The sequence below is a fragment of the Nannospalax galili genome, unplaced genomic scaffold, assembly GCF_000622305.1.
Source record: "Nannospalax galili isolate Female #2095 unplaced genomic scaffold, S.galili_v1.0 scaffold568, whole genome shotgun sequence".
NCBI classification, from domain to species: Eukaryota; Metazoa; Chordata; class Mammalia; order Rodentia; family Spalacidae; genus Nannospalax; species Nannospalax galili.
The window spans coordinates 3064866-3075969 of record NW_008359441.1 but is presented as its reverse complement, the minus strand read 5'-3'; the positions used below and the strand labels follow the sequence as shown (position 1 = coordinate 3075969).

Here is an 11104-nt window from a genome sequence, read left to right as displayed (position 1 = left end):
TGGGTTGTACTGGATGCAAAGGATCAGGGAGAGGCAAGGTAAGCCTAGGAGCCCCAGAAAGAGGCTGTCAGCTCCAGAAAGAGGCTGGCTGGTGTTGCAGGATCAGGAAGCAGAGAGAGGTGGGGGCAGGGCCGGGTCCGGAAGCAGTGCTCCTGGGGCCCAAGGAAGGCACCAAGCTGGCCTGGTCGGGAAAACGATCAGGAAGCAGCACCAGTTCCCCAGGTGTCTGGGGACCCGAGACCAGGAATGGTGCAGGGCAAGCCTCAGAGCCCCAGAAAGAGGCTGTCAGCCCCAGAAAGACGCTGGCGGGTGTTGCAGGACCAGGGAAGTAGTGGGAGGTGAGGGCGGGGCCAAGACCAGAAGCTGTGCTCCTGGTGCCCAAGAAAGGCACTGAGTTGGTCTGTGTGAGAAGGGTCAGGAAGCAGTATTGGTTCCCCAGGTGTCTGGAGCCCCAAGACTAGGAATGGCACAGGGCCCAAGCTTGTAGTAGAGAACAGCGGGGGAGATGGAAGGGTGGCGTGGAGGGCTGCACGGTAGACTTACCCCCAGAGAGGCCTGAGGGCGGGAGAGCGGGCCAGGAGAGTTAGCCAGTGGTGCAGGTCCGGGAAGCAGGGAGAGGTGAGGGCGGGGCCAGGTCCAGTGGAAGCAGTGCTCCTGGGGCCCAAGGAAGGCACCAAGCTGGCCTGGTCGAAAACGGTCAGGAAGCAGTACCAGTTCCACAGGTGTCTGGGGACCCAAGACCAGGAATGGCGCAGGGCCCAAACCAGGAGCAGAGAACAGCGGCTGAGATGGAAGGGCGAATGAGGCCGGGGGAGTCAATGCGCGGAGAGAGCAGTTTCTTTTTGCAGTGGGAGTTAGTCAGTGGAGAGATGATGCATAACTAAGTGCTCAAAGTGCCAAGAATAAGAGACTGAGTGCTCAGCCCTAAACAGGATATCTATATTAAGCCACCCACCACCAAGTCTCAGGAAACATCAAGGAAGAGAAGATGAAAAGAATGTAAGAGCTGGAGCTGGGCGTGGTGGCGCACGCCTTTAGTCGCAGCACTTGGGAGGCAGAGGCAGGCGGATCTCTGTGAGTTCAAGGCCAGCCTGGTCTACATAGTGAGTTCCAAAACAGCTGGGGCTACAGGGAGACCCTGCCTCAAAAAAGATGGAAAAAATAAAAGATTGTAAGAGCTGGAGGATGGGGAGGATGCTGTGAAATGCTATTTTCTGGACAAGACTTGGCTGTCACACTCATTAACTCACAGCAACTGTGGTTACCTGCACAAGATCAAGTCAACCAAATTGTGGCATAGATGGGGTAGATGCTCTCCAGGACCCACCCCATACTGAGGAGTGACTGGTAATGGATTGTTGGTAGGGAAGGGAGAATGTAGGTTTCCCATGTTTCAGTGGATGGGCACCACAGCTATGCACATATGAACGGCACTAACTTGACTTAGTGGGTTATCAAAAAGAAAAAAAATGAAGTTGGGAGGAGCAGGTTGCCAGGGAGATGAGAGGGGTTGGAGGGAGGAAATGAAATTTCATTGTATACATGTATGAAATGTTCAAAAATAAAGGAGAAAAATTTAAAGCCCTTCCCTAGTGGTGCATCAATGCAGCTTGTGAAAGTGAGCCCTTCAGAATACAGACATTAAGGAGAGATGCTGTCTGCAGTAATAAAACCAAGCAAGAGGGCTGACAAGTTGGCTCAGCAGGTAAAGGTGCTTGCTGCCAAACCTGATGACCTGAGTTCGATCCCTGGGACCTTCATGGTGGAAAGAAGTTGTCCTCTGAACTCCACGAGCCCTTTGTGGCTTGTGCATATGAGAATGCACACACACACACACACACACACATTAAATAAGTAAATATAATAAAGAAAAAATTTAAAAAAACAAAAGAGCTGGGCATGGAGGTACATGCCTTTAATCCCAGCACTCAGGAGGCAGAGGCAAAGGCAGGCGGATCTCTGAGTTCAAGGCCAGCTTGGTTTACATAGTGAGCTCCAGGCCAGCTAGGGCTACAGGGAGACCCTGTTAAAAACAAACAAACAAACAAACAAACAAACAAACAAACAAAACCCCCAAAACCCAAAAACAAACAAATAAACAAGACTATAAGAGTCGGTCAGTTTTTTATTATCCCATTCCCCAGCAACTTTATAAAACCTATTTGGTAAATCTTCCTCCTGTGGGGCCAGTCTCCAACCTTCCAAATCACAATGGAATCCAGTCACCATCAACAAACTCCAATGGGTCTTTGTTGGTTTCTTTTCAATGTTTTATTTTCCAAAATATACAATTTATTTACATCTTTATTTCACAACTGCAGTTTTGTGTATTTATCCCCAAATCTCTAGATAGCCTTGTGGTAAACAGTACAAATCACAGGACCCATCACGTCACTTCTCTTTAGCCTTTTGTGCCCATTGGGTTCTTGACAAGTTTCAAGTAGTAATGGCTTGTAGGTGAGAAGGGAACAAAAAAAGAACGCAAAATGATTTTTTTTTTTTTGCATAAGCTCAACACATAGGATTAGAAAGTGCTGTCTGACCAGCTACTTAGTCTGGGGTCAGACTAAGGATGTTTATGTAGTTTATAAATATGACTCTCAGGTGCAGTGAGGGCTCTGGTTATAAGAAAGAATGGACAGGAACCTCACCTTCAGGGTCTGGGACACGGGGAAGGAGATAAGGCACCACATGATAAAGCCCCTTCTTGGCCTCAGGAGGCACCACTGAGAGGGTCCTGGGTGGGGGCTGGGATTCACCTGTGCAGGTGGAAGCCAAGAATGGCCAGAGCTGGGGTGGGGCTCCTATCAATGCAGAGGCCTCTTCAGCCTCCCTTCAGGGACAGTATTGTGGTTCTAGGAGCAGAGAGGAGGTGGATAGAGCAGCTGTTGGTTCCCAAAGACAAGGGCCAGGGTTCCTGGTAGTCTTGAGGCTGATGCCAGTCACCCTCAGGCCGTCTCCCCAGGTAGGTAGGTGCTGGAGTATTGTAGTTGAGGCATCTGGTAATACAGCTTGCATCTGGGGTTGACAGGGTCCAGAGGGGCTGGCTACCCTGGGGTCTGGGAGTAGCCTGTTGGAGGCATCATGCTGTCCCTTCTTAGGATATCCCTTCATTCACCTCACCTCTGGAGGAAGAGCAGGAGAGTAAGATGTGGCCACAGGCTCCGCACATCATATTTCTGCTGTGACACTGATCCCTCTACTATGTGGGGTGGCTCCCAAGGAGCTCAGGGTGCTAAGGCACAAGCGGGGTCAGTTTCCTTCATGCCCCTTAGGGTCATTGACTGGACCCTGAAGCAGTACTGTGGGTTGAAGCTTAGGCACTGCTGCCAATGGGAAAGTCAGAATCATTTGGAGATGAGTCAGTCCCCAAGGGCTACCTGGTCCTCAAGAGGACATGACGCTCACATGGTAGGCCAGAAGGGCAGTTCTACCTCATAGTGTCCACCAAACCCTAGGGCTGGACAAAGCCTATCCTGCCTGGCCAACGCTGACCTTCTTAGCAGGATCTGAGATGGAGGTAGGGGTAGGGCAGAGGGCAGGGGCAGGGGTTGGACTGAGGGCAGAACAGAGGGTCTGGGAGTTGTCACTGCGTCTTCGGGTGGGGTTCCTCTGGAATGAGAGTGTGGAAAAAGTAATCCCACAATTTAGTGCTGATGCCAAACCCTGGAGAAGAAGACAAATGGGGAAGAAGATGAGCACTGACAGAAGGGTGGAAATTTACTTGGGACAGGAGCCAGGGTAGAGCTAGGAACAATTTTAACATCTCTCCCCACTGACCTTCCCAACTTCCAGAAGCCAAGACTCAGACACCTGTGTTTCTAGTGTTCCCAGGACATAGTTGGAATAACCCCAGACTCCTTATCTAGCCTGAGTTCCTGGGATATCCTGGCCCTGCTTGCCTCTTCCTCTGTCTTACCTCCAGCTTCTCCTTCTTCCTTGCCAGGCGAGTTCATTCACCTCAGGGCTGCTGCTCCTAGAATGTCCACTGCCCAGGTGTCAGGTATTGGCTTCTCTTTATTTGGGACTTAGGTTGAATGACATCTGCAGTGAGCCATTTTCCTGAACTATTTTAGAGCTTTGCATCCCAACACAGTAGCCACAAGACACACATGGTTAATGAGTACTGTGGATACGGCTAGAGCTTCAAAGGAACTCATTTCTGATTTCATGTAATTCAAATTAATTTAAATTTTGATGTAAAAATAGATTATTTGAGCTGGTGTGGTGGCACACGCCTTTAATCCCAGCACTTGGGAGGCAGAGGCAGGCGGATCTCTGTGAGTTCAAGGCCAGCCTGGTCTACATAGTGAGTTCCAAGACAGCTGGGGCTACAGGGAGACCCTGTCTCAAAAAGACCAAAAAAAAAAAAAAATTGATTCAGTTGCTGGACAACACTTATGTAGGTTTGGAGCAACTTATATCTGTGAATCAATCTTTTTTAAGATTTATTTTTATTTGTAATGATGTGTATATGTGTGTGTGTGTGTAGGTATGCGCATGTAAGTATAGGAGTTGATTCCTCAGAAGCTGGAGTTCCAGGCAGTTTTGAGCCATCTCACATGGGTGCGGGAAATTGAACTTGGGTCCTCTGGAAGAGCAACAAGTGCTCTTAATGGATTTTTTGGTTTTTTTTTTTTTTTTTATGTGTATGCGTGTATTGACTGCATGTATGTAAGTGCACCTGTGTCCTGCAATGCCCGCAGAGGACAGGAGAGCAGAGATCTGCCTGCCTCTGCCTCCGGAGTGCTGGGATTAAAGGCGTGTACTACCATGCCTGGCTAGTGCTCTTAATTGTTGAGCCATCTCCAATCAACTCCAATCCAAATCTCTCTCTCTCCTTTTTTTTCTTTTTTTTTTCTTTTTTTGGTCTTTTTGAGACAGGGTCTCCCTGTACTCACAGCTGGCCTGGCACTTGCTATGAAAATCAGACTGACCTCAATCTTGCAGAGACCCACCTGCCTTTGCCTCCCAAGGGCTGGGATTAAAGGCATCGCCACCATGCACTGCTAGCCAAATCTATCTTTTAAATTACAGATTTTATAAAAAAAATATAGAGCAAGTAAGTCCAGTGAAAATTTAGCATCTGAATTGAGATGTGCTCTCAGCACAGAAGCAGGGTCTCTCTGTAGCCCCAGCTGTCCTGGAACTCACTATGTAGACCAGGCTGGCCTTGAACTCACAGAGATGTGCCTGCCTCTGCCTCCCAAGTGCTGCAACTACAGGCATGCACCACCATGCCTGGCCTCATTAATGATTTTTAAAAAAATATTTTTATTTATTTATTTATTTATTTATTTATTTATTTATTATTTATTTATTTTTGGTCTTTTTGAGACAGGGACTCCCTGTAGCCCCAGCTGGCCTGGAACTCACTCTGTAGACCAGGCTGGCCTTGAACTCACAGAGATCCAAATGCCTCTGCCTCCTGAGTGCTGGGATTAAAGACATGTACCACCAGGCCCGGCTTATTTATTATTTTTATGTGTATGTGTGTATTGCCTGCATTTAGGTAAGTGCACCTATGTCATGCAATGCCTGCCGAGGACAGAAGAGGCTTTTGGATCCCCTGGAACTGGAGTTATGGACAGTTGTTAGCTGCCATGTGGGTGTTGAAATTCAAACTTGGGTCTTCTGCAAGAACAGTCAGTGTTCTTAACAGCTGAGCCATCTCTCCAGCCCCATGTTAATGATTTTTATGCTGATCACAAGTTAAAATGGTAATACTTTGGTTATACTGAGTTAAATAGATGTATTATTAAAAATCTCTGTTATTCTCCCCCACCCTTCTTGATATGGTTCACACTGTAGCCCAGGCTGGCCTCAAACTCACTATGTAGCCCAGGCTGGACTTGAATTCTCAAAAATCCTTCTGCTTCAGTGTCCTGAATACTAAGATTGCCTTTTTAATTTTAATTAAATTTACTTTTTAATTTAATGGTATTTTGTTTGTTTTGGTTTGGTTCACTCTCTCGCACATGCCCTCTCTCTCTCTCTCTCTCTCTCTCTCTCTCTCTCTCTGAGACAGGGTTTCACTATGTAGTCCCAGCTGGCCTGGAACTGGCTGGCTACGTAGACCAGGCTGGCATCAAACTCAGAGATCCAGCTGCCCCTTGCCTCCCAAGTGCTGGGACCAAAGGTGATTACAAGTTAAAATGGTAATACTTCGGTCATACTGAGGTAAATAGGTGTATCCTTAAAAATCTCTCTTCTTCCTCTCTATACCTGGTTCTAATACTTTCTTGCTTTATTTTACTTATGGCATTCATTTATCACTGTCTGAGATTATCTTGACCATGTACTGATTTCCTTGTTTGCCTGTTCCTGCACAGCTGGTTGCACTAGAGAGCCATGGGGAGGGAGCTCTTTGTGCATGCCCACTTCCCTGAATGGAGCCTGGCTCTTGCTTGGAACCGAATAGTAACTGTCAAATAAGTCAAATGAATGAAAACAAAGCCTGGGAAGTACAGGCCCATCCTTACCTGATTTCTGGTGTTCAAAGTGATGCTTGACATGGTGGGCCTTCATGCTGTACAGGTAGGAACCCTTATGTGGTGAGCCGAAATGTAGGTAGTAATGGGTCATGTCATAGAGGACATAGCCTAGGAGACCCCCAGCAAACACAGTGCCCCCCACAGCTTCAGGCAGAATGAGCCTCAGGAGCACGTAGAAGAAGGCAATCATTAGAGAGGCTGGCACTGGGGGGAAGACCAGGCGGGAGCCATCGAAGGGTGCCTGTGGATAGAGAGGCCCAGCTGTCAGAGGCAGCCCAAGGGCATTTATCTGTGGCCATGGCATGCCAAAGTGGAGATGCTCTTCATGGAGAATGGAATGGAGTAGCCAGATGTTCCAGTGAGGGGATAGTGACCTGTCCTGGTAAGGCTTGGCATCTTTGGTGGCTTTGGGACAGGTAGGTCCCCCATGCCTGAAAGACCTATATAACACTCATGTGTGCACACATTCACACTCACACTCATGCTGTCCCCACCTTGCTTAGATTAGAATGTCTGACCCTGTCACCATCTGAGCAGTATCACATAGCCTTCATTTCTATCACTCCCAACCCAGAGCTGGACTCTAGGAAGACCCACCACTCATGGGAGTTGGTGACAACTGCAAGGTCTCCTGGGGCTGGCTGCATATGTTGGGGCCTGGGGCGGGACCCACACTGCTCACCTTGTGGTGCTGGCCGTGCATGACGAAGTGCAGCATGATGAGGTAATAGCTGTCACTGGGGGGCTTCATGTGGAACAGGAATCGGTGAATGAGGTACTCGATAAGGCTCCAGAGGAATATCCCCAGCACAAAGAGACCAGGGAACACGGACTCAGGCACTGCCACTGAGTACTCTGCAGTCGGGGACAGAGAGAGGTGTGGTCAGGGTCAGTGGGGCCCATGTACACATGCCTTGGTGGCTCTGGAGTACTTGACTCATCACTCAGGCCAGTTGGGGTGCTGCTGCTTTATACATAGTAGCTATGGTTAGGTCATGCTGAGATGCCATGTGTTGAAGTGAGAAGGTTATGAGGCGCTGTACTGAGTTTGGAAGGGCCCTTTACTAGAGTCATGGGGCTGCTGGCCAGAGAACTGTTACTTTACTCACGTGGACTGTAGGAAGTATAGCTTTGGCTGGTTCCGGGACCTGTACCCTGGAAAGGTGGAACTCTGCCTCAGTGTCATGAGGGAGGAGAAGGGGACCATCCTGACAAAGCCAGTAGAACCAGCCAGTTAATTGATGAACAATTGGGGACCATGGTGAGGAGGAATGGAAGAACAGGAAAACCCAAATACAGATCAACAGACAAGACTTTAAATCACAGCTTCTGAGAAAGGCCTTAAAAAACTGAAGATGATCAGTCTGGATGCAGGTGGGAAGACTGGACAATTATCTTTAAAAAAATTTAAAATATTTATCCAAGTGTGTGTGCCTGCTTGTCTGTATGAGCACCTGTGTGCAGGTGACACATACCTCTCTCTCTCTCTCTCTCTCTCTCTCTCTCTCTCTGAGACAGGGTTTCACTATGTAGTCCCAGCTGGCCTGGAACTGGCTGGCTACGTAGACCAGGCTGGCATCAAACTCAGAGATCCAGCTGCCCCTTGCCTCCCAAGTGCTGGGACCAAAGGTGATTACAAGTTAAAATGGTAATACTTCGGTCATACTGAGGTAAATAGGTGTATCCTTAAAAATCTCTCTTCTTCCTCTCTATACCTGGTTCTAATACTTTCTTGCTTTATTTTACTTATGGCATTCATTTATCACTGTCTGAGATTATCTTGACCATGTACTGATTTCCTTGTTTGCCTGTTCCTGCACAGCTGGTTGCACTAGAGAGCCATGGGGAGGGAGCTCTTTGTGCATGCCCACTTCCCTGAATGGAGCCTGGCTCTTGCTTGGAACCGAATAGTAACTGTCAAATAAGTCAAATGAATGAAAACAAAGCCTGGGAAGTACAGGCCCATCCTTACCTGATTTCTGGTGTTCAAAGTGATGCTTGACATGGTGGGCCTTCATGCTGTACAGGTAGGAACCCTTATGTGGTGAGCCGAAATGTAGGTAGTAATGGGTCATGTCATAGAGGACATAGCCTAGGAGACCCCCAGCAAACACAGTGCCCCCCACAGCTTCAGGCAGAATGAGCCTCAGGAGCACGTAGAAGAAGGCAATCATTAGAGAGGCTGGCACTGGGGGGAAGACCAGGCGGGAGCCATCGAAGGGTGCCTGTGGATAGAGAGGCCCAGCTGTCAGAGGCAGCCCAAGGGCATTTATCTGTGGCCATGGCATGCCAAAGTGGAGATGCTCTTCATGGAGAATGGAATGGAGTAGCCAGATGTTCCAGTGAGGGGATAGTGACCTGTCCTGGTAAGGCTTGGCATCTTTGGTGGCTTTGGGACAGGTAGGTCCCCCATGCCTGAAAGACCTATATAACACTCATGTGTGCACACATTCACACTCACACTCATGCTGTCCCCACCTTGCTTAGATTAGAATGTCTGACCCTGTCACCATCTGAGCAGTATCACATAGCCTTCATTTCTATCACTCCCAACCCAGAGCTGGACTCTAGGAAGACCCACCACTCATGGGAGTTGGTGACAACTGCAAGGTCTCCTGGGGCTGGCTGCATATGTTGGGGCCTGGGGCGGGACCCACACTGCTCACCTTGTGGTGCTGGCCGTGCATGACGAAGTGCAGCATGATGAGGTAATAGCTGTCACTGGGGGGCTTCATGTGGAACAGGAATCGGTGAATGAGGTACTCGATAAGGCTCCAGAGGAATATCCCCAGCACAAAGAGACCAGGGAACACGGACTCAGGCACTGCCACTGAGTACTCTGCAGTCGGGGACAGAGAGAGGTGTGGTCAGGGTCAGTGGGGCCCATGTACACATGCCTTGGTGGCTCTGGAGTACTTGACTCATCACTCAGGCCAGTTGGGGTGCTGCTGCTCTATACATAGTAGCTATGGTTAGGTCATGCTGAGATGCCATGTGTTGAAGTGAGAAGGTTATGAGGCGCTGTACTGAGTTTGGAAGGGCCCTTTATTAGAGTCATGGGGCTGCTGGCCAGAGAACTGTTACTTTACTCACGTGGACTGTAGGAAGTATAGCTTTGGCTGGTTCCGGGACCTGTACCCTGGAAAGGTGGAACTCTGCCTCAGTGTCATGAGGGAGGAGAAGGGGACCATCCTGACAAAGCCAGTAGAACCAGCCAGTTAATTGATGAACAATTGGGGACCATGGTGAGGAGGAATGGAAGAACAGGAAAACCCAAATACAGATCAACAGACAAGACTTTAAATCACAGCTTCTGAGAAAGGCCTTAAAAAACTGAAGATGATCAGTCTGGATGCAGGTGGGAAGACTGGACAATTATCTTTAAAAAAATTTAAAATATTTATCCAAGTGTGTGTGCCTGCTTGTCTGTATGAGCACCTGTGTGCAGGTGACACATACAGTCAGGGAGGCCAGAAGAGGGCATTTGGTCCCCTGGAACTGGACACAGGTGGTTGTGAGCCACCATGTGGGTGCTGGGAACTGAACCTAGGCCCTCTATAAGTGCTGTTAGTACTGCCAACCTCTGAGCCATCTCTCTAGCCAAGTGAAATTTCTTCAGAGGCAAGGTCCTTGATACCCTGCAGTTCTGTCTGCTCTCATTGCTCTTCTCCACTTCATTCAACCTCTGACTTCAGCTCTTGTCACTTTTTCTTGTCCCATTTCCTCCCTTTCTATCTAACCCTCTTGGCTTTACCCTTTGCACTGGTTAATTTTCACTGTCAAGTTGCCTGGATTTAGAGTCTTCTTGGAAATACACCTCTGGGTGTGTCTATGAGTGTTTCTAGAAACATTTAACTGATCTGATATGCCTGGCACCATGCCATGCATGGGGGTCCTGGACTTGAATAGAAAGGAGAAAGTGAGCTGAGTGGCACCATTCATCTCTCATGGCTTCCTGACTGTGGGCACAATGTGACCAGCTGCCTCATGCTCCCGCCACCATGATTTCTCAGAAATGATGGACCATAGCCTCAAACTATGAGCCAAAATAGACCCTTCCTTCTTTAACCTGGCACCATGCCATGCATGGGGGTCCTGGACTTGAATAGAAAGGAGAAAGTGAGCTGAGTGGCACCATTCATCTCTCATGGCTTCCTGACTGTGGGCACAATGTGACCAGCTGCCTCATGCTCCCGCCACCATGATTTCTCAGAAATGATGGACCATAGCCTCAAACTATGAGCCAAAATAGACCCTTCCTTCTTTAATTTTCTTTTTTTTTTTTGGTCTTTTTGAGACAGGGTCTCCCTGTAGCTCCAGCTGCCTGGAACTTGCTCTGTAGACCACGCTGGCCTCGAACTCACAAAGATCTGCCTGCCTCTGCCTCCCAAGTGCTGGGATTAAAGGTGTGCACCACCACGCCCGGCTTTTAATTTTCTTTTGTCAGGCATTTTGTCAGAGCAATAAGAAAAGTAACTAATATAGAATATAGTTCTCCACAAGCCTTTGCTTTGGTCATGTTCATTCTCTCTCTCTCTCTCTCTCTCTCTCTCTCTCTCTCTCTCTCTCTCTCCCCCCCTCTTCCTCCCCCCCCCCTCCCCCTCCCTCTT

General features: G+C 48.6%; 1 protein-coding gene across 2 annotated transcripts in view; it reads right to left on the bottom strand.

The window, feature by feature from the left end:
* Positions 1 to 2177: 2177 nt before the first annotated feature.
* Fa2h (fatty acid 2-hydroxylase) overlaps positions 2178 to 11104 on the bottom strand; it is a 69849-nt gene continuing 60922 nt past the window's right edge. Inside the window, exons 5-7 of one of the 2 annotated variants that reach the window (XM_008822971.1) lie at positions 9161 to 9333; positions 8467 to 8719; positions 2178 to 3666 (exon numbers count right to left, since the gene is read on the bottom strand). In XM_008822971.1, the coding sequence (XP_008821193.1) occupies positions 3587 to 3666; positions 8467 to 8719; positions 9161 to 9333 (506 nt within the window). In that variant the 3' untranslated portion in view covers positions 2178 to 3586. Of the gene's footprint in view, positions 3667 to 8066; positions 8720 to 9160; positions 9334 to 11104 lie in introns of those variants that run through there. The other variant, XM_008822970.1, reaches the window with a different exon arrangement.